Here is a 23650-nt window from a genome sequence, read left to right as displayed (position 1 = left end):
TGGTTCTTCTCTGACGCTGCGGGAGTGTAGTGACTGTTCTAAACGAGCGAGGTCTTGCAATGCAAGTACATACAGTATACACGCGTCACATCATCACAACTGAGTCGATGGTTCTTCTCTCTCTGACGCTGCGGGAGTGTAGTGACTATTCTAAACGAGCGAGGTCTTGCAATACAAATACATACAGTATACACGTGTCACATCATCATAACTGAGCCGATGGTTCTTCTCTCTCTGACGCTGCGTGAGTGTAGTGACTGTTCTAAACGAGTGAGGTCTTGCAATACTAGTACATACAGTATACACACGTCACATCATCACAACTGAGCCGATGGTTCTTCTCTCTCTGACGCTGCGGGAGTGTAGTGACTATTCTAAACGAGCGAGGTCTTGCAATACAAATACATACAGTATACACGCGTTGCATCAACACAACTGAGCTGATGGTTCTTCTCTCTCTGACGCTGCTGGAGTGTAGTGACTGTTCTAAACGAGCGAGGTCTTGCAATATGAGTACATACAGTATACACGCGTCACATTTTCACAACTGAGTCGATGGTTCTTCTCTGACGCTGCGGGAGTGTAGTGACTGTTCTAAACGAGCGAGGTCTTGCAATGCAAGTACATACAGTATACACGCGTCACATCATCACAACTGAGTCGATGGTTCTTCTCTCTCTGACGCTGCGGGAGTGTAGTGACTGTTCTAAACGAGAGAGGTCTTGCATTATAAGTACATACAGTATACACGCGTCACATCATCACAACTGAGCCGATGGTTCTTCTCTCTCTGACGCTGCGGGAGTGTATTGACTGTTCTAAACGAGCGAGATCTTGCAATACAAGTATATACAGTATACACGCGTCACATCATCACAACTGAGCCGATGGTTCTTCTCTCTCTGACGCTGCGGGGGTGTATTGACTGTTCTAAACGAGCGAGGTCTTGCAATACAAGTACGTATAGTATTTTGTATTAAAGTTTTGGGGTTGTGGAACGAATCATCTGAGTTTCCATTATTTCCTATGGGGAAATTTGCTTTGCTTTGATATAAGAGTGCTTTGGATTACAAAAATGCTTCTGGAACAAATTATGCTCGCAAACCAAGGTTTTACTGTACTCATAAATTCTATTCCTATGGGCAGCACAGCTTGATAAAAAGGGAGGGTGGTTAAATAATAATATCTTTGTGAAAATGTAAAGAGTTTTCTGATCATGTATATTTTCTGCTTGTGGTATATGGTGACTGCTTAAGTTAGTGGTGCACTGAAAATATTTCTGCTACCGTGTAGCAGAAAGACAAGAATTTTAAGATGTTCTTCTTCAAAGGGGTGATGCACTTGTTCCACTATGCACTATTGACTCTACACCTATGCTGATATTATTTTGTGCATGGTTTAGGGATAATTGTTTGTTACTCAAAATTCATGTGTTATGGGTCGACTGCAGACACATTACATACATCTAGCTGTGTATAGACAGATATGAGGGTAATTTGAAAAGTTTGGTAAAAAAGCAAGTTAAACAGCACAGCCTCCATCGAGGGTTATACACTTACTGGGTAGTCCTATGAGTTTTCAGTTCTTTGTATCGTAGGAAAAATAGCTTACGAAAAAAACTGGACTCGCTTTACTACCGTACTCGGTAATAAAAAGTCCGAGAGCTAGTCTCGACGGACGGCTCTAACGCGGAGCTGGGAGGCCCGCGGGGCCGTCCGTCGGGTAGGTTTTGATAAAAGGGCGGGTTAGGTAAGAAAAGGTGGAATCGGGTGGGTAGGGGCCTTCCCGCCGAGGGATTGGCCTCCGATAGGTCAGTGTCGCGGCCGTTGGGGGGGTAGGGGGGGTGGGAGGTGTATTTAAAGGAGGTCTCGGAGGACCTCAACGGTTTCCGGTCCTCTGAGACAACTTTCCCGCCCTCCCGCCCGTTAGTATCTGGGGGGAGAGTTTGCTTTGGTAGGCGGTATCCCGAGCTACTGGCGGCTGGTCTCATCATGGGGATGAGCGGTGGGCCGGTTGGGAGCCGTGCCTGGTTGGTCGGATGACCTTGGACAATGGGGCATGTGGGGACATGCCACCTCTCGGACCCTTGCTTAGATGGCAGGGTCGGGGGCCATTTACATCTGTGTTAGTAGCTCGGGATCTGTGTCACAATGGTGATACCATTGTGAAGGTTTTAATAGATAAACTGTTATTTAAGGTTGTTGTAATGTATTTATAATATTTAAATGTTATTTAAATATGTTAATTTGCAATAAACAGGGCTGCGGCCAGGTTTCTCCACGCAAGTTTACGTGTCTTCTTGGGGATTTGTTTAAGGGTTTGTTGGGGTAGGATGATGTTAACATTAAGAAAGCGGGCCATTCCAGCTTCCGCTGTTAGTGTATAGCCCTCAATGGAGACTATGCTGTTTAACTTGCATTTTTTTACCAAACTTTTCAAACCACCCTCCTATAAACAACATGGCCAAACTAGTGGGTATGCCGAGGGCAAACAGTTTATATTTTCTCATTTTTTTATGCCCACCTGTTTGCTCTAGCAGCTGATTATTTAGAAATGTCTGTGGCTATTTACAGCAGAATCTTCTTTCCATAATCTTCTTGTATTTGGACATGTTTTCTGCAAGGAAAATTGAGCAAACTGAGAACATTAAGACTGAATTACACAAGCAAAAAACATTTACTAAATAAGGCCTATTATGTTGTAATAATACAGTGTATCTCAAACTGTGTGCCGAGACACTCTAGTGTGCCTCCTAAGATTGCAAGTGTGCTGCGGCTCACTGAGGAAGAGAAGCGCGTGCCAGCTGACTTCCCTACGTGGTACTACGCCAGCGCTGCCTGATTCGCCAAAGGCCTGCATGTTTCTCTCTTCTCTTTTGTGTCCTCTGGCTTCCCCCCTGGCCTCCTGGTCTCACCTTTAAAGCTAATTACGGCAGCCTGCAGAGGATCGCCGGTAGGTAAAATGATTTTATTTTCAATATAGTGATTGAAATGTGTCAGTTTTGAGAATTTATATCTGCTGTGTATATGAAAAATGAATGGAAAAAATTGCATTACAATTAGTAAAGGGGATGGGGATCTGGGGCCGAGCTTGGGTGGGCCTAGGGAGGTCTGTGGTTGGGGTACTCAGTTGATATTTGTTAGACTTAGGGGGTACTTAGTTTGAAGTAATTGAGAAACACTGCTGTAGGCAATCAGCTTGCGCCAGTGCCTCTCCTCTCTTCCCTGCTGGCTCCCCTTACTGACATCTCAGGGCCCATCTGGAGGGCACATGCACATGCATGGATGTCGACCTGATGATGTCACGCATATGCGTGATGTCATCACGGCGATGTTCGCACACTTCTGGGTGCCTCAAGCCGTGGCCACTACCTTTAGGGCTCCTTTTACTAAGGTGCGCTAGCGTTTTTAGCGCGCGCTGCCCCCCGGTGCTACGCGTAAAAACTAACGCCAGCTCAATAGTGGCGTTAGCATCTCGCGCGCGCTAAAACCGCTAGCGCAGCTTAGTAAAAGGAGCCCTTAGTGTGTCCCGGCTTGAGAAAGTATGAGAGACACTGTAAAAATAGTTCTTTTAACACATAACAGAAGATTAAACAAACCACTTATGTTGCTGTAATTCTTCCTTGGACTGCATGATTGCTTTCTGCACATCTGTGGAAAGTTACAATAAGTTATTGCACAGACCCACCTTAGTTTAGACTAGTTTGGATTACATTCAGCCAGGATAGCATTCCAGCATGTTAGTCGATCATATCCGCTGCATACATTCCTTAAAAAGGTTTGTCCAGGATTTAGCTTTCTTATTTTGACTGTAGTGTCACAGCACTGTGATTTTTATTTTTCCTTCTGTAAGAGCTTCTGTTATTTTTCTATTTGTACTGACTGTAACTCAGAGCAAGCACACCATTAGAAAGCTAGGCTCTGGGGATATCCTCAACAGGCAGCAGTACAGTTTGCTGCGAGTACAAAATGGACATATAATTTGTGGTTTCAGAGTAGAGAATGACACGGTGACAAAATTCATCACCGTTCCCGTCCCCGCGGATAACCACGGGAAACCATCTTCATGTCATTCTTTAAAGAGAGAGGGAAGAATCAGAGTATGAATGGCCACAACCACTGACCCACAAGCTTTGCTTTGAAGAATGCTGGTGTAGAAGGACTGAGGTTGAAACAGACACTACAGAATGACAGTCTCTGGTATCCAGAGCAGATATTGTGATGTCATAATGCCTCATTCCACCAGTGCCTAAGAGCCAATCACATCAGTGATGTCACAATGGCTTCATTATCCTTGGCTCACATAAGAATCAGAGTATGAATGGCCACAACCACTGACCCACAAGCTTTGCTTTGAAGAATACTGGTGTAGAAGGAACCTCGGCAGCGTTTTTGTTCTGTTCTTTCTTCTTTACAGGAGCGGAGAGGCAGAGGGGAAGGCAGGAGGAAGCAGCCAGAGCAGGCTGTTAGACCGGGGTCGCGGCGAGAGTTAGCTCCGCCCACCCCCACCCGCGTCAGAGGTTACATCGGGCCCGGGCTCCCCCTATAAGAAGAAGGGAGCCAGGGCACGAGGCAAACCTCGGCAGCGTTTTTGTTCTGTTCTGTCTTCTTTACAGGAGCGGAGAGGCAGAGGGGAAGGCAGGAGGAAGCAGCCAGAGCAGGCTGTTAGACCGGGGTCGCGGCGAGAGTTAGCTCCGCCCACCCCCACCCGCGTCATAGGTTACATCGGGCCCGGGCTCCCCCTATAAGAAGAAGGGAGCCAGGGCACGAGGCAAACCTCGGCAGCGTTTTTGTTCTCTTCTTTCTTCTTTACAGGAGCGGAGAGGCAGAGGGGAAGGCAGGAGGAAGCAGCCAGAGCAGGCTGTTAGACCGGGGTCGCGGCGAGAGTTAGCTCCGCCCACCCCCACCCGCGTCAGAGGTTACATCGGGCCCGGGCTCCCCCTATAAGAAGAAGGGAGCCAACGGCGCCCAGCGAAGGCGAGCGGCAAAGGCGCTCGCCTTAGCGAGAGCGCCTTTGCGAAGGAGCCTTGAGAAGGAGCCCAGACAGCAGCAGCAAAAATCTTTTTTTTTCTCTCTCATTACTCTCTTCTCTCTCTACCCTTTCAGCTAGCTGCACGCCGGACACCACTCATACACACCGAGGAACCAAAGGAGCAGGGAAAAAGAAATGGAGGCTGCAGGAACCCAGCGGAGCTACCCAGTGTACTGCATCGAGTGTCATATGTATGACTACCTCCCCTCTGGGAGGCAGGCGTACATATGCGGTCGATGTCAGGAACTGGATAGCCTGAGGAAGGAGGTCGGGAGACTGCAGGCCAGGGTCCAGGAGCTGGAAGGACTGTGCACCTTAGAGGAACCGTGCTGGACAACGGAGGATACCACCGGAGAGAGTCACGTCACGGAGCAAGTAAGAGAGCTCGAGAAATTCATCGAGGAGGCCTGCAGGATGGTGGCGGCTCAGGACAAACAACACATCGGAGTGGAACCAACAATTGGACAGAATCCACCAGACGCCATGAGAGTAGGACCTTGCGGAGGAGCTGGACAGACAGAAGAGATAGTGACCCAACAGAACCCAGAGGAAAATCTAGTGGATCGCGACACGGACCTGAGACCAGAGAGACAACCAAGGAAGGGGAAGTCTGCAATTGTAGTGGGAGACTCAATCCTGAGAGAAGTGGACAGTCACATAGCAGGAGGGAGAGAGGACCGACTAGTGACATGTCTCCCGGGGGCGAGAACGAAGGACGTCATTGACAGAATAGAGAGAATCCTGGACGGAGCTGAAACAGAGGAGACAGCGGTGATAATCCACGTTGGAACCAACGACATCAGCAGGAGGAGCTACAACAGGACTACACTAACTGAGCAGTTCAGGATCCTGGGGAGGAAACTGAAGCTGAGGACAAGGAGGATAGCCTTCTCAGAGATCCTGCCAGTACCGAGGGCAGATGCTAAGAGACAGACCGAGCTGCAAGCAGTAAACGGTTGGCTGAGGAGATGGTGCGAAGAGGAGGGTTTCACTTTGTACGGAACTGGACAACTTTTTGGGGGAAGAACAAGCTCTACAGGAGGGACGGACTGCACCTGAGCACGGCTGGGACGAGGTTGCTGGCACGCAACGTCCAGAGCAGCATAGACTTGGCTTTAAACTGAGGAGAAGGGGAAAGCCGGCAGTCGACCTGACCTCGACACATCGGACCAAAGTATCAAACAAGGATACTGAACCAGAAATTTGTAAAAGAGGGCTCGGGACTGAGAGGGAACTTTGGGAAAAGGACACAAGGACGCAATGCAGGGAGCCAATGCAGCAAACGAACCTAGCAAGCAGAATTAAGAGAGAGCAACAGGAGCCAGAGGGGTCATCCAAACATGGGGAGCAGGCTGAGGACAACATAGACACACCGCAGGATGGGGATGAACACAACAAAGCTCGGGGGCTGGCAACCCATGAGAAGGTTGGCAGGGGCGCCAAACCACGAGGAAAACCAGCGGAAAAGGCAAACAACCAGGACTTAAATTGCCTATACACTAATGCTAGGAGCCTAAGAGCCAAAATGGGAGAACTAGAAGTCATAGCCAGTACAAAGGACCTGGACATAATAGGAGTCACAGAAACGTGGTGGACTGACGACAACAAATGGGATATGGCCATACCAGGGTACAAACTCTACAGGAGGGACAGGACACACAAGAAGGGTGGAGGAATAGCGCTTTATATAAAGGACTCCGTACCTTCAACCAGGATAGAAACAACAGTAAGGGCGGACGACTTGGAATCACTATGGATTAAGCTACCTGGAGGAGCTGGAGCAGACATAAAATTGGGCCTGTACTATCGCCCACCTGGACAACCGGAAGCACTCGACCGGGACCTGGAGGCTGAGCTGAGGCAGATATGCAAAAGCGGAAGCGTGATGGTGATGGGAGACTTCAACTACCCTGGGATAGACTGGAGTATTGGACACTCAAACTGCACAAGGGAGACCAAATTCCTGGAAACCACGAGGGACTGTTTCATGGAACAGCTGGTCACGGAACCAACACGGGGGGATGCAACTCTCGACCTAATCCTCAATGGGCTAGGGGGACCTGCAAAGGAGGTGGCGGTGCTAGAACCCCTAGGAAACAGCGATCACAACATGATCCAGTGCAAGCTGGAAATTGGACCATCAAAGGTGAAAAGATCCACAGCGACAGCACTCAACTTCAAAAAAAGGGAATTATGATGGCATGAGGAAATTGGTGGGAAAGAAACTCAATGGTAGCGCAAGGAAGATGGAGTCTGTAGAAAAAGCCTGGTCCCTACTCAAGTGCACGGTGCAAGAGGCACAGAACCTGTACATCCCCAGATTCAGGAAGGGGTGCAAAAAAAACCGAACAAAAAACCCAGCGTGGATAACAACTGCAGTGAAAAAGGCGATAAGTGACAAGAAAGCATCGTTCAAAAAATGGAAAAAGGACCAAACAAAGGACAACCAAAAGGAGCACAAAGAACACCAAAGGGAGTGTCACCGTGTGGTTAGAAAAGCTAAAAGAGAATATGAGGAGAGACTGGCGGGGGAAGCAACAAACTTCAAATCGTTCTTAAGATATGTGAAGGGGAAGCAACCGGCAAGGGAAGAAGTGGGGCCATTGGATGATGGAGACAAAAAAGGAGTGGTAAAAGAGGAAAAAGAGATAGCAGACAGGTTAAATAAGTTCTTCACGTCAGTCTTCACGAGGGAGGACACATCCAATATTCCGGAACCGGAGGACATCGTAAATGGGGATCGGGATGAAAAGCTGGTCCAACTAGAGGTAAGCCAAGAGGATGTCCTCAGGCAGATAGACAGACTAAAGAGCGACAAATCGCCAGGTCCGGACGGCATTCACCCAAGGGTACTCAAGGAACTAAGGAACGTAATAGCAGAGCCACTTTGCCAAATATGTAACCTATCCTTAAAAACTGGAGAGATCCCGGAGGATTGGAAAATTGCAAATGTCACACCCATCTTCAAGAAGGGTTCAAGGGGGGACCCGGGGAACTACAGGCCGGTGAGCTTGACCTCGGTCCCAGGAAAAATGATGGAAGCACTGATTAAGGACAGTATCTGTGAACACATAGAAAATAATGGACAGCTAAAGTCGAGCCAGCACGGCTTCTGCAAGGGTAGGTCATGCCTCACAAACTTATTGTACTTCTTTGAGGGGGTAAACAGACAGGTGGATAAAGGGGAATCCATTGACATCATTTACCTTGACTTTCAAAAAGCCTTTGACAAGGTACCGCACGAAAGACTGCTTAAAAAGCTGTGGAGACACGGGGTGCAAGGGGAGGTCCACCGATGGATCAAAAACTGGCTGGCAGACAGGAAACAGAGGGTTGGAGTGAAGGGCCATTACTCAGACTGGCATGGGGTCACGAGCGGAGTTCCGCAGGGGTCGGTGCTGGGACCGCTCCTGTTCAATATATTTATTAATGACCTGGAGGCGGGAACAAATTGCGAAGTTATTAAATTTGCGGATGACACCAAACTCTACCGCAGGGTTGAAACCATGGAAGACTGCAAAGATCTGCAAAGGGACTTAACGACGCTAGAAGAATGGGCCAAAAAATGGCAAATGAACTTTAACATAGGGAAATGCAAGGTCATGCATGTAGGGAAAAAGAACCCGATGTTCAGCTACAAAATGGGAGGATCACTGCTAGGGGTAAGTAACCTTGAAAGAGACCTGGGAGTGATGGTGGACACGTCTTTGAAGGCGTCGGCACAGTGCGCCACAGCCTCAAGAAAAGCAAACAAAACGTTGGGTATCATTAAGAAGGGTATCACGACCAGGACAAAGGAGGTCATCCTGCCACTGTATCGTGCAATGGTGCGACCGCATCTGGAGTACTGTGTCCAGTATTGGTCGCCGTACCTCAAAAAGGACATGGTGGTACTTGAGGGAGTCCAGAGAAGAGCAACTAAACTGATAAGAGGTATGGAAAACCTCTCATATACTGACAGACTGAAAAAGCTGGGGCTGTTCTCCCTGGAAAAGCGGAGACTTAGAGGAGACATGATAGAAACCTTCAAGATCCTGAAGGGTATAGAAAAAGTAGACAGGGACAGATTTTTCAGATTATGGGGAACCACAAGTACAAGGGGGCACTCGGAAAAATTAAAAGGAGACAGGTTTAAAACAAATGCCAGAAAGTTCTTTTTCACCCAGAGGGTGGTGGACACATGGAACGCGCTTCCGGAGGCTGTGATAGGCTGGAGCACGTTACAAGGCTTCAAAGAAGGTTTGGATAGGTTCCTAGAGGATAAAGGAATTGAGGGGTACAGATAAAAGTAGCGGTAGGTTATAGGGATAGTCTGGGACCATTGCTCAGGCAATGGGCCTGATGGGCCGCCGCGGGAGCGGACCGCTGGGCGAGATGGACCTCTGGTCTGCCTCAGCAGAGGCAACTTCTTATGTTCTTATGTTCTTAGACACTAGAAAATGACATGGGATTATTTCCCGCGGTTATCCGCGGGGACGGGAACGGTGATGAATTTTTCTTTTGAGAAAGGATTAGCTGTGCTTATTACATGTAATTATTATTATTTATATTTGCCTTTAGTTGTGCACATTTTAGGGCTCCTTTTATCAAGGTGCAGTAGGCGGTTAACGTGCGGAATACCGCGCGTTCAACCGCCTGCCATGCTAGTTGCTAACACCTCCATTGAGGAGGCACTAGTTTTTTTGGCTTGCCGCGGGGATTAGCGCGTGATGAAATGTCCGACGCGCTAACCCCCGTGGCGCACCTTAGTATTTTTGTTAAATAATTTAATAAATGAGGAAAAAAAAATCATAGTAGGGACGATAGCTATTGTATCTTTATCTAGTGCTTTGAAATGGATTTGCTTTTATTTTTTTTTTTGAGCGTGAGGTTTCAATTTTTTTTGGATTTAGAAATATTCAAATTTTTAATTAACAAACGACACGGTAGGAGTTTGTCAGTCATTGCTGTTTGTGCATGCTTTCATTCAGCAAGGTTTGATCATATGTAACCAGTGGCATAGTAAGAGGGGTCGCCATCTTCATGGGTTTGTACCCCTTGAAATGTTCTCCGCCAAGAGTAACATCTTCCTGTAGCTTGCGCCAGCCTCGGCTCCCCTCTGACGTTACGTCCTGTCGCGGGACCAGGACATGACTTCAGAGGGGAGCCGAGGTTGGCACCAGCAACAGTTGAAGTCGCTGCTCCCGCCGGCAAAAAGCCGCGAGGGGAGGGGGGGTGGGAGGCGCAAAGCGCCCGGGACGCCGGCGCCTCTTCTCACCTTCCCCCAACACTATGCCGCCGCCACTGCGTGTAACTTTATTTTGCTTTATTTATAATTTAATTATTTTCATTGATGACCTCCTTTTTCTCAGTTTATAGGAAAAATATTTGATTGGCGCTGTCTTTAAATAATTAATTGATATGTTGCCTCTTTATCCAGTTTAGTAGGAATAAGCTGAAGGTGTGATTTTTGTGTCTGGTATTTAAGTTACCCTGTTCTTTGGAAGAGAACTGAGTAGACTAGGTAGAGAATATTGGCTTGTCTGAACTGAGTAGGGGCTGTCATTATTGTGTAAGTCTTATGTAGTGGACGGGTATCTCAATGTAACACATCCCACTCTGTTCAGAGATCTTTGAAATCATTTCCATGCATTACTGGCACACAGTCTCTTCAGTCTTAGGCTGAAAGACTTCTGTAGAGCCCAGATTTACTGCTACAGCACTTAAATCCTTTGGCAGATCCATTATGTTGTGTAGTTTTGAAGTACTGAATAATGAGTTTGAAAAAAATATTTTAGCTGGTACAAAGCTTTCAACAGCCTGATAACATTTTCTGTGGGAAGGTTTAATGTGTTATACAAGTGGGATTTCAGAGAGAACCATGTTTTCATAAACAATTAAATTATATTGGTAATGTATTATTTATTTATATTCTACCTTTCACAAAGCAGGTTACATACATATTTCTACATAAAATCAGTTTAAAACAATATTACAAGTAAAACATACCAGCTGTTCCAAATTATTGCTCAATTCCCACATACCCTGTCCCAGCACACTTCCTTCACTTGCCATTCCCAGCTGTCTGGACAAAATGTACAGGCATACCGTTTCCCACTAGATACTTTTGAGAAGAGGATGCCAGTATGATTTGGATGAGGCTATGATGCCCCAGAATTAATTGATTTACTTCCCATTTAACCCAGTTTAAATGATTGGGCTGTAATGATTTTGGTGGTTTAACCTAGGTACTTAATACATAGTTGAGGAAAACTGATCATGTTTAGCAGGATGAAAACCTGGATATTTAACATAACATAACATAAAACTCATAACATAACATAAAACTTTTATACTGCAAATACCGCTAAATTCTATGCGGTGTACAAAAGATGAGAAGAAAGGCAGAGCATGCCTAAATTTCAAAGTACAGTATTCAGTAAAAAGATACGTTTTTAAGACACGTCAAAATTGTAGATAAGAGTCAATGGACGTAATTAAGAAAGTCAAATCCTTATCCCATAGTGCAGACGTTCTTGAAATCTTTTCAATTGGCAGATGGAAAAGAGCATGTGATTTCCTGGAATGTATGGAGTTATTGAATGTAAATGATTCCAATAAATATTCTGGAATTAAGCCTGCCAATACCTTAAAGCAGAAACAGCCAAACTTGAACTTAATCTGCACTTCAGTCGGTAGCCAAAGCAGTTGACAACAGTAAGGTGTAATATAATAATAATAATAATAATAACTTTATTCTTCTATACCGCCACAATCTTGCGACTTCTAGGCAGTTTACAATCAAGAGTGCTGGACATTCAGTGAAATACAATAAGTAGATGTTCAGAGGAAATACAGAGATCAGAGACCTCAGGAGGCAATAGTATAGAAATACAATTTGCTGAGCGAAAATGTAATATGTACATTTTAGTAGATAATGTCCGACAGGACCTGTTGGGGATAAATAGCAACGTAAAGTTACGATAAGATGAAGATGACAGATTATATTTATAACAGTGCTGTAAGTTCAGGTGGGAATAGGGAGGGGGAGGGAGAGGGAGAGGGAGCGCGGGTCAATTGTTTAGGTATTTCTGGAACAGGTATGTTTTTAGGCGTTTCCTGAATTCCCCGTATGTAGTGGGCGAAAGCAGTTGGTCTAGGTCTTTGCCCCATAGGACTGCTTGGTGAGAGAGAAGGTGTTTGTGGTGTGTGTTTCTCTTGAGTTTGTTATTAGAAAATGCGAAAAGGTCCGTTATGTACTTGGGGGTCAGGCCGTATACCGTATTTTCACGTAGATAACGCGCACCCGTGTAAAACGCGCACACGGGTATAGCGCGCGGGGAACACAAATTTATGTAAAGAAATTTTTATATACCGCACACACGGGTATACCGCACATGCCGCCCCGACTCTCCCGTTGCCGCCCGACTCTCCTCTGGCCACCCCGACTCTCCTTTCGCCTGCCCCGACTCTCCTCTGGCCCGCCCCGACTCTCCTCTCCCCCTTGAAGTCCTGTCCCCCACCCTGAAAGCCTGATGCCCCCCCCCCGACGTCTGATTCACCCCGCCCGCAGGACCGTTCGCACCCCCACCCCGAAGGACCGCTCGCACCCCCACAGCCTCACCACCCCCCCATCATGGAGAAGCTCCTACCGTTCTCCTGCTGCTTTCTCTGCTGGCGGTCCCGGGCCTTCTGTGAGCCCTGCTCTGAAATGCTTCCTCTTCCGGCGGTCCCGGCCCTTCTGTGAGCCCTGCGTCTGTGCTGCTTCCTCTACCGGCGGTCCCGCCCTTTCTCTGACGTCAGAGAAAGGGCGGGACCGCCGGAAGAGGAAGCAGCGCAGACGCAGGGCTCACAGAAGGCCCGGGACCACCGGCAGAGGAAGCAGCAGGAGAACAGTAGGAGCTTCTCCATGATGGGGGGGTGGGGAGGCTGTGAGGATGCGAGCGGTCCTGCGGGGGGGGGGGTGAATCGGACGTTGGGGGGGGGGGTGCGAGCGGTCCTGCGGGGTGAATCGGACGTCGGGGGGGGGGGAACTATGTAAAAAAAACGTTGTATAACGCGCAAGGTTATGCACGGTTTGTAAAAATCGTGTATAACGCGCGCGTTATATGTGTGAAAATACGGTAGTACTTTGAAGCAGAGGCAGGCAAATTTAAACCTTACTCAGGCTTCCGTTGGTAGCCAGTGCAGCTGCCGATAGTAGGGTGTCACGTGGTCGAATTTCTTCAGCCCAAAGATAATATGATCATACTTCTTCAGATTGTAAATCAAGCGAACTGCAAATGATGTTTTTTTAATATACTGCTTATGTCCTAAGTGGTTTACATTGAATAGCAATCAGGTACTCTAAGTATGTCCCCTATCTGTCCTGGTGGACTCGCAATCTAACTATGGTACCTGGGGCAATAGAGGGTTAAGTGACTTTGCCCAGGGTCACAAGGAGCAACACTGGGATTAACCTGCAACTTCAGGATGCTGAAGCAGCAGCTCTAACCTCTAGGCTACTCATCCACCCCTGTATATGGGATTGGGATGGATTGATATAGCTGCAGAAGAGACTGGTCATAATTTCGTATTCAGCTATATCAACTCACCCCAGTCTTAATTTGCATTGGCCTAGTATAAACCATAGCTAAGGCTTTGGATTTGTCATTTTATATTCAAATCTTTATTGAAAATTGTCAATAAACACAAACATTAGAAACCATTGTCATAGCATCGTCAATCCAATCCCCAAAACGTTAGCGACAATGGAACAAAGCCACTCGGGGAATGGTGATTTACAAATAGGAAAGTCTCCCTGGATACAGTTTCTATGAAGGTTCAACAACAAATTTCAACAGTTACAATCAAATAAAAAAAGGTGCCAATGGAATATCAAAAGTACACCACCGCACCTATGAATCTATCCATCCTCCCTCCCCCCACTACCCCAACCCAATAACAAAGACAAGATCATGTAAATTCAGAAGACTTGTACTCTGAGAGTCTGGATTTGTCATTTTAATATGATGATAATAATAATAATAATAACAGTTTATATACTGCAGGACCGTGAAGTTATAGATATATTTGAACAATAAGTATGTTGTTGGTATTAACTTAACTTTTTCTATCTTTTAAAACACACACACACACAAGGGTTGGAACATTTGGGCTGCAGGGTCATACTGTATTCTTGTCTTCCACCAGGTTATGTGGGTATGCAATTTATGTCGAAAGCAGCAAGAAATTTTAACCAAATCTGGAGCATGGTTTTCTGGAGGTGGAACACAACAGCCGTCCAGTCAGGATGGAGCCCTGAGTGATACAGCTACTGGGGGTGGCACTGATGCACCTAGAGAAAAGAAAGCACGACTTCAAGAGCGATCACGGTCTCAAACTCCTTTAAGTGCAGCAGCGACAGTAGGGTCACAAGAAACCTCTCCTTCCAGCATCCACTCTGACAGGAGCAAAGGGCCTGAGACATTGCAGCAAGCTATGGATCAGGAACAGAAGCAGGCATCAAGATCCAGAAGTGAACCACCAAGAGAAAGGTAAGATTTAGTAAACCCAATTAGTTATGGTTCTTTTCTCCTTTGAACTTATAGCATGATGTTTAAAAGTCATAAAAACTATGTTACCCTTTAGACCAGTGGTCTCAAACTCGCGGCCCGGGGGCCACATGTGGCCTGCCAGGTACTCTTTTGAGGCCCTCAGCATGTTTATCATAATCACAAAAGTAAAATAAAATAGTTTCTTGATCATATATCTCTTTAGCTATAAATTACAATATTATTATTAAGACTTAGCCGCAAGGAAAGATTTATAAACTTTAAAGAGTTTTACCTCGTGCAAGATTGTCATTTCTTTAATAAGACATTACCTATTTTTTTCTGAGGCCCTCCGAGTACCTACAAATCCAAAATGTGGCCCTGCGAAGGGTTTGAGTTGGAGACCACTTTATGTTGCAATCACACACATATGCTGAAGGGCTGTAAAGTTCTGCATGCTTTCCCCACCTACATATATTGTACAGTGTAAGGGCCAGTTGTCGGCTATTTAATTTAACAAGACATCATGAGATAGCTTTTTGCCTTATAGGGTGACAAGGCAGGGCAAGATTTTTAAGATGGGGACTTAGAAAATTGGACTTGTCATTTAGACCAGGGCTTTCTAAGCCTGTAATGGTGACCCCACAGAACAAGTTTTCAGAACATTTTTAATAAACATACAAAGGAGACATCTGCATATACTGAAGACCCATTGTCTCCAAACGTATATTATTGTGGATTTCCTTGAAGTCTCTTTCTGGGGTTACCAGGACAGATTTAGAAAGCCCTGGTTTAGGATTTTGTTAGTATTGTAGTGAACAACAAACTAATTGCTATTATAGAGAATAATATTACTGTTCTGATTTACAGTAACTGGTCATAACTCATTCTTCCACAGTGTATGGCCTGACCCAATTTTGAATTTATTATTTATAAGTGGTAAAAGGACAAAGATTAATATTTTATGTTTTTTTAACCTGTAACCCGTTCTGAGCTCTTTGGGGAAAACGGGATAGATAACAAATTAAATAAATAAATAAATAGTATTTACTTCCACAATATTGGGTTGGGAGGGGCATAGTACTGCCCTTTCATTTGCTTAAGGAATCTGAAGCATGTTATATTGGTATAGTGGCTTGCATAATAGATTGGCGGCTGCAACTTGTCAAATTCTTATCTCCCCCCCATCTTTATACTTAGGTCCTGGATGTTGTCTTGTTTTGTATTGCAAGAAGTTGTATTTTCCTTCTGTAAGTACTTATCTCAAAACTCTTGCTCTTTCTATCACCCCATAAGGCAAAAATTATTTTATGCTGTCTTGTCCTTAAAAAGCTATAAACTGGCCCCTATATAATTTAAATAACAAGAGTTTATGTACATATTTATTCAACATTTCTATTCCATCTAACACCTAAGTAGATTAAAATTTACACACATAAAATTACAAAATCAATATCTAAAAACAAAGGGCTCCTTTTGCCAAGCCACGCTAGCGGTTTTAACACACACACCAGATTAGCGCGCGCTAGCCGGAAATCTACCGCCTGCTCAAAAGGAGGCGTTAGCAGCCAGTGCGTGCTGCAATTTAGCGCGTGCTTTTCCGCGCATTAAGGCCCTAGCGCGGCTTTGTAAAAGGAGCCCAAAGTGGCCCTTTTACTAAAGGGTGTTTAAATCTGGACTTAGCGCATCTGCCTCCCCTCCTTTTACTAAACCCGCGATAGCAGTTATTAGCACAGGGAGCCGCAAGGAATGCTCCGCGCTGCTCCCAACGCTCACGAGTTCATATGAGCGTAGGGAGCAGCGCGTCTCCCTGCGCTAATTACCGCTATTGCAGTTTAGTAAAAAGGGGGGGGGGGGGGCTTAACACAGGACTTTCCTGCATACTAAGCCCAGATTCAACAGAGCAGAATTTAGAGCTTTTGTATTTTTTTTTTAATTTTGCAGGTCCTGTGCTAATTAGTGCATGGGACATGCAAAAATTTAAATGAGAAAATTTACTGCCCCTAAGTAGTAGGCACTAAATACTCGAGTGTAAACTCAGCATTAGCCAGTTAAGGGGAAATTCTGTAAATGGTGTCTAAAAAGATAGGTGCCTATCAGGTGTCAATCATGCTTAGGTGCCTATTATGGAATCATGCTTATCGGTGTCTAACTTAAAACGTAGGCGCTTGTAATGTAGGCCAGAGTTTTAAAGACTTGCATTATAGGCACTCAAGTCCTTTAGAGAACTGCACCCAGTGGCGCCTAAATCCTTCTCCACCTCTAAACATGCCTACTTTGGAGTTAGGTGCTGCTAGGCGCAATGCAATAGGTGCCCATTGTTTGTAGAATCATGCCTAAGAAAATAGGCTTGATTAATTTCTAATTTTTTCAGTTATGAGCTCATTAAAGCATTAAAGCTCATAACTGAAGTCAGTTTACTAATTAAGTCTCCCTTTTATCAAGCTGCATTAGGGTTTTTTATCATCGGCTTTTGCAGTAAAGCTTCAACACTCACAGAATTCCTATGAGCATTGGAGCTTTTACCATAGTGGCCGGTGAAAAAAAAATCCTTTTTTTAAAAAAATTCTTTATTAATTTTCAAAACTTCAACAAATGCAATGTATAATGATACAACAAAAGCACATTCAACTTTCATATGTTCATAATCAATCATTTTGCCCCACCACCCACCCATCCAATAATCAACCAATAAGACACAAAAACATATATTACCATAAAAACCTTACCCTATTCTGAATATTGATATCTTCCCACCCATCCCAAGTGTGAATATTCAAAAATCAATTTATAAATAACCCCCCTCCCACCCTTCCCTGGATATGTACCAAAGTAAACAAAAGTCTGACTCACAGTCAACAATCAATTATAATGAGGTAACATTTGATGCCAATGGGCCCCATATCAATTTAGATATATTACCTTACCCCAAATTCTCAGCATTTATTCTTTCAAATCTATAACTAGAGCAAAGACTTGCCCACCAAAACGAAAAATTTAAGCGATCACAGTTCTTCCAGTTTCGAGCGATCATCTGGATGGCTATCTCAGTCATTATAAGGAAAAGACGACCTTTATATTGACCTATAAGGGGCTTAACATGTAATATTGTACCACAAATGACTGCCTCATACGTTAGAGGAATTGATGATTCCAAAATGTTATTAATTCTAACCCATACTGACCTCCAGAAGCTAAGTATCAAAGGATATTAGAACAACAGATGATCTAGTGTCCCAATGTCTAAATGACAGTGCCAGCATCTATTAGATTTAGAATTATCTAACTTGTGCTACTTAACAGGGGTCCAAATAGATCTATGTAATAAAAAAAACATGTTTGTCTCATAGATGCTGACATTTCATCCTCCAAGTCCAAATTCGTGACTATCCAGAGGCAGAAATATACTGCTTTATCTCGGTGCTCCAAATGTCGTGAAGACCATTTTTTGATTTTTTTATTCAAGAACTCTGATATTAATTTATACCACCTAGCAGCTTGATGTCCTAACGAATCTATCTGGAAGGAAAGGATCTGCAAATATAATAATTTTTTAGATTTTGCCAATCAGGGAACCCCTTCTGAATGATCTGCTTCAACTCCAACCACTTATAATTTTGAGAATTAGCAATACTAAATGTTTGTTGCAGTCATGAAAACTCAAGCATTTTCTCATTTGAGATAACATCATCAAGTGTTCGAATCCCTGCTTTCATCCATTGCTTCCAGGCAATCCCAGATCCGCTTATTTGAATCTTGGAGTTTAACCACAAGGATTGATAATTCTCTACTGGAACATCTGTTAATTTATTAATAAATTTCAAAGTTTTCCAAGTGTCCAATAAAATACTATTGTCCTTAACCCATCTGGGCAACTTGATACTTAACACATGAGACAGTCACATTGGGGACATCAATTTCCATTCTAAATATAGCCAGTCCGGGAGATTTTCCAAGAGCTTGGGGAGGATGCAATACATATCCTGGCGCATTATATAGGCTTGATGGTACCTATAAAAGTTGGGAAAATTTACCCCACCCTCCGCAATTGGTCTTTGTAAAGATACTAGAGCCACTCTTGTATCTTTCCATAGCCAAATAAATTTGGTGAGTATACTATTTAACTTTTTATAAAATGACCCCTGAAAAAAAAAAAATGGCAACATACCCATTTGGTAGCAAACCACAGGCAAAATCATCACCTCTTTAACCTCATTCTAAGCCCTCTCACTTTGGAGTTTCCTTTCAATTTTTTTTTATTTTAATTCTTTATTGATTTTCCAAATATTAACAGTGCAATACACAAGTATATAAACATATAATAAATCAAGAAAAGCACATTCATCTTACAGACATACATGAGCAACCATTTTATCCCACCCACCCAATGACTAATCAATAAAAACACAAATACATAGATCTGGGGGCAGTCGAAAAAGAGGGCGAAATTTCCCTCGAATAGTAAGCTGGGGCCTCAGAATCCAGTGAATGGGAGATCAAAGAGGTTCAACTAAAGTGTCTGGGGGGCATCGAGGAACGACCTCGTGCAAGGTGGATCGGGGAGGACCCCGGAGACCAAGGAATCAGCTAGCGGAGCCTCGGAGAAGATGGGGCAAAGGAAAATTCGTCCACCAGTTTTGAAGAAGACCCCCTAGAGCAGGGGTGTCAAAGTCCCTCCTCAAGGGCCGCAATCCAGTCGGGTTTTCAGGATTTCCCCAATGAATATGCATGAGATCTATTAGCATGCAATGAAAGCAGTGCATGCAGATAGATCCCATGCATATTCATTGTGGAAATCCTGAAAACCCGACTGGATTGCGGCCCTCGAGGAGGGACTTTGACACCCCTGTCCTAGAGGCTGACAGCTTCCTCGATGGGGAATGTACACTAGAGTCCAACTTGAGGACAAGGGTGTGCATGGAAGGCTTCGCGGTCGGAGACCTGCCCCGAAGGGGCGGCGAATACTGGAGCTTTTTAGGAGGGGCAAGCCTCGACATAGTAGCGGGCGAAAAGTGGGCCCTTGTCTTGGACCGTTGAAAAGTCACAGGTGATTCGTGGGAAGAAGAATCGCTCGAGGGAACCCAACGAGTCTTGCGGGCATGGTCCTGAGACATGAGAGAAGGACGCTCAGGCTGGTCAGACCAAGGCTGGGTCGACACCGAGGTCAGAGGCGTCAAGGTCGGGACCAGTTGGCTCACCACCGAGGTAAGCTGCGTGGTAAGTATAGCCTTAAGCATGTCCTCGAACATAGGCACCGAGACCAAAGGCTGGTGGATCGTAGGTGCAGCAATGCGCTCCTTCGGGGGCGACCTCGAGGAAGAGTATTCCCTACGAGAGGAGGCACGCTTAGAATGATGTCTCGAAGATGCCGACGAGGCAGCACTGACATGAGACTCTGAGGTAGGCTTCTTTGCCAGCACACCTGAGGAGGAAAGAGGAGACTTACCCGAGACCGGAGTAGCAGGAGGAGCTGAGGCTGGAGCCTTGGAGGCCGAGGGGGACTTCGAGGCCGAATCACCCAACGAGGGTGCCAAGGCCAAGCTCGAGGCCTGTTCCGCAGGATCCATGGGGCCAAAGAGTTGGAGAATCTTGGCCACCCTCTGACGAAGAACCTGCGGTTACAAAGTCGCACCACGTGGACACAACTCAGTGCGGTGCTCCATACCCAGGCACTCCACACACCAACGAAGAGGGTCGGTGATGGAGATAACCCGGTTGCACTTAGTACAGTTTTTAAACCTGGAACGAGGCTGGAACATAAGAAAAAAGACGGCCGCGGCCCCGCGAGGCCAGGCTGCCAGAGCAAGACCAGTTAACCTGGTCAAAAATATACGAACGGACAAAAAGAAAAAAATAAAGACGCGGGCACAGTGACTTAACTGAAATTAACCAAATAAGCCGCGGTGCAAAAGGGACAAAGAGATTGCGCGAAGCAAGGGAGCAGTGCTTCTGGCTCTGCGGAAAACATAGAACTGAGGCCCCGCTGAGGAGACGCATGCCCTAGGTCGGGCGGGAGGGGCACGCGCACATGCCTGGGTCAATCGCAAGCTTGAAGGTCTTCAAGCAAGTCTGCTTGCGAAAACATCCGCTAGGGGGCTCCATCGGTGACGTCACTCACATGTTCAGAATATGCTGCCTGCTTGTCCTGGGATAAAGACATTTACATATTTGAAAGGTATTAATATGAAAACAAATATTTTCCAGAGAAGGGGAGACAGTAAAACTAGAGGATATGAATTGAGGTGGCGGGGGGGGGGGGGGGGTCAATTTAGGAATAATGTCAAGATCTCAATTGGGGTCTCCTCAGGAGGATGAGCCTTCTCCTCAAAACTCCTCCTTTACTCATTTCATTTCTGACATGGGCAGGGCCTTGAACCTGGACCTCCAGTCTGAGTCCCATTATAACCATGAATTCCTGGCGGAAATGGATGTTGATCATCCGCCCCGTGAGGTGCTGCGCTTGCAATTGCACCAGGTTCTCAGGCAAACATTTCTCCGAAACCTGGAGACCCCCTATGCGGTCACGGCCATTCCCTCCAAATTGGAGTCCCGTTACCGGACGATCCCGGTTAAGGGGTTTGAGAGTTCTCAGCTTTCTCACCAATCCTTGGTGGTTGAGTCTTCCTTGAAGAAATCCAACCCCTCGAAGGTTTACGCTGCCGTCCCTCCGGGCCGGGAGGGCTGTACGATGGACAAATTTGGTTGCCGTCTTTATCAAAACTCAATGATGGCCAATCGTGTCCTCAACTATAACTTTATCTTCATGTCCTACCTCCGGTTCTGTGTGGAAGTTCTCCACTCATTCCGGGAGGATGTACCAGATTCTCGACATCAGGAGTTTTGCCTCCTCGAGGAGACCCTCTCCCAGCTCCGCCTCTATATGTTTCAGGTAGCCTACGATGCCTTTGAGTTGTCCTCGAGGGTCACAGCCTTTGCGATCGCCATTCATCGCCTCGCTTGGCTCAGGATTGTGGATATGGATCCGAATTTCCAGGATCGTCTGGACAATCTTCCTTGCGTGGGTCATAAGCTATTTGATGATTCCATAGAGGTGGCCACTAAGCGCCTCTTGGAACACGAACGGTCCTTCGCCTCTCTGGTGAGATTTAAGCCGAAGACCCCTCCATCTCAGCAATACAAAATTCCTCCCCGGAGGAATCCGCAGAAATCTACTCCTGCGTTCTCTTGGCAACAGCGTCAGGCTAAGGCCCAGCCTGGGCCGTCTTTTTGACAATTCCAGTCTGAGCCTTCGGGCTCCCTTTCTCCTGGAGCCTTCCCTCCTTCCCATCGGGGGTTGTTTCCATCATTTCTATACCCAGTGGGAAAGTCTTACCATCGACAGTTGGGTGCTTTCCAGCATCCGGGAGGGGTACTCCCTTCACTTCAGTCACGTGCCCCCAGACCTTCCTCCAAGAGAGTTTCCTTCTGCCCGGTCTCGGATACCTCTCCTTCTGCAGGTAGCTCAGGCCCTTCTTCGCCTTCGGGCGGTCGAGGTGGTTCCTCCAGACCAGTGGAATACCGGATTTTATTCCCAGTGCTTTCTGGTACCCAAGAAGACGGGGGATCTGCGTCCAATCTTAGACCTCCGTGCTCTGAACAAGTTTCTGGTCAAGGAACGGTACAGAATGCTCACCCTTCCTACGTTGTACTCCCTCTTGGACGAGGGGGACTGGCTGTGCTCGCTGGACCTCAAAGAGGCGTACACGCACATTCCGATACACCCGGACTCTCACCGGTATCTGAGATTCAGGATGGGGGATATCCATCTCCAGTATCGTGTTCTTCCCTTTGGCCTGGCGGCCTCTCCGAGGGTTTTCACGAAATGTCTTGCTGTGGTAGCTGCGGCCCTGCATCTCCGCGGCCTGCAGGTGTTTCCCTACCTCAACGACTGGTTGATCAAAGTGTCCTCTCGCCACGAAGTTCTACGAGCGACGAATCAAACCATCTTGCTCCTTCAGAGTCTCGGCTTCGAAGTGAACTTCCTCAAGTCCCACCTCTGTCCGTCCCATTCTCTAGAATTCATCAGAGCGGTCCTGGACAAGGCTCGTCTCCGCTCCTTCATGCCTCGGCCTCGTCAGGAGGCCCTTGTTCGCTTATGCCAGAGGGTGGCCCATCTGTCCTCGGTCCCGGCTCGGCTCATGATGGACCTTCTAGGTCGCATGGCCTCCACGGTTCACGTGACTCCTTTTGCCAGACTTCACCTCCGTATTCCTCAATGGACTCTAGCGTCCCAATGGAACCAGGATCAGGATCCCGTCTCTCGACTCATTGTCGTGACTCCTTTGTTGGAGCAGTCTCTCTGTTGATGGATGCTCTCTTCCAATCTTTCCAGAGGTTTTCTGTTTCATGCTCCTCCTCCGCAGAAGGGCCTCATGACGATGGACTCATCGGTCTATGCTTGGGGGGGCTCATCTTGATGGTCTTCGCACTCAGGGTCTTTGGTCCAGTGCAGACCGCCTTTGTCACATCAATCTGCTGGAGCTTCGAGCGATTTTCCTCGCTCTGAAAGCTTTTTGTCACCTGCTTCATGACCGAGTGGTTCTGGTTTGCACGGACAACCAGGCCGCCATGTATTATATAAAAAACAGGGGGGAACGGGGTCCCTGTCCTTGTGCCAAGAGGCGATGCGGCTCTGGGATTGGGCCATCCACCGCAACATATTCCTTCGAGCAGTCTACATTCAGGGCCAGCACAATTGTCTGGTGGACAAGTTGAGTTGTCTTCTGCAGCCTCACGAGTGGTCCCTCCATGCCTTCACCCTGCGTCAGATGTTTGCATATTGGGGGACTCCAGACGTCGATGTGTTCGTGTCCCCCCTCAATCACAAGTTACCCCGCTTCTGCTCCAGGGTTTACACCCCTCTCAGGCTCAAGGCGGATGCTTTCCTGCTGGATTAGACGAACCTGTTTCTGTATGCATTCCCTCCATTCCCTCTGATTCTAAAAACTCTCGTCAGGTTCAAGTCTTCGCGTGCCACCATGATTCTGATAGCTCCTTGGTGGCCACGGCAGCCGTGGTTCTTCCTTCTGTTGCAACTCAGTTCCAGGGAGCCTCTTCTGCCTGTTTTTCCTTCTTTGCTTACTCAGAGTCGAGGTTCCCTTCTTCAG

The 23650-nt window shown here is 46.4% G+C and overlaps 1 protein-coding gene and 1 long non-coding RNA gene across 16 annotated transcripts in view; one reads left to right on the top strand and one right to left on the bottom strand.

Annotated features, from left to right (window-relative positions):
• The window catches only part of RIMS1 (regulating synaptic membrane exocytosis 1), a 753464-nt gene that overhangs the window by 278625 nt on the left and 451189 nt on the right, over positions 1 to 23650 (top strand). For all 15 annotated transcript variants that reach the window (XM_033935996.1, XM_033935980.1, XM_033935991.1 and 12 more), the window contains exon 3: positions 14203 to 14546. In XM_033935996.1, coding sequence (XP_033791887.1) covers positions 14203 to 14546 — 344 coding nt within the window. The remainder of the gene's footprint in view (positions 1 to 14202; positions 14547 to 23650) is intronic.
• Positions 14355 to 23650, bottom strand: part of LOC117356583 — a 34731-nt gene continuing 25435 nt past the window's right edge. Inside the window, exon 4 of the long non-coding RNA XR_004538672.1 lies at positions 14355 to 14488. This is a non-coding gene — a long non-coding RNA (uncharacterized LOC117356583). The remainder of the gene's footprint in view (positions 14489 to 23650) is intronic.

Source organism: Geotrypetes seraphini, chromosome 3, assembly GCF_902459505.1.
Source record: "Geotrypetes seraphini chromosome 3, aGeoSer1.1, whole genome shotgun sequence".
Taxonomy (NCBI): Eukaryota; Metazoa; Chordata; class Amphibia; order Gymnophiona; family Dermophiidae; genus Geotrypetes; species Geotrypetes seraphini.
The sequence above is the reverse complement of the archived record's forward strand: the minus strand, read 5'-3'. Positions and strand labels throughout refer to the sequence as shown.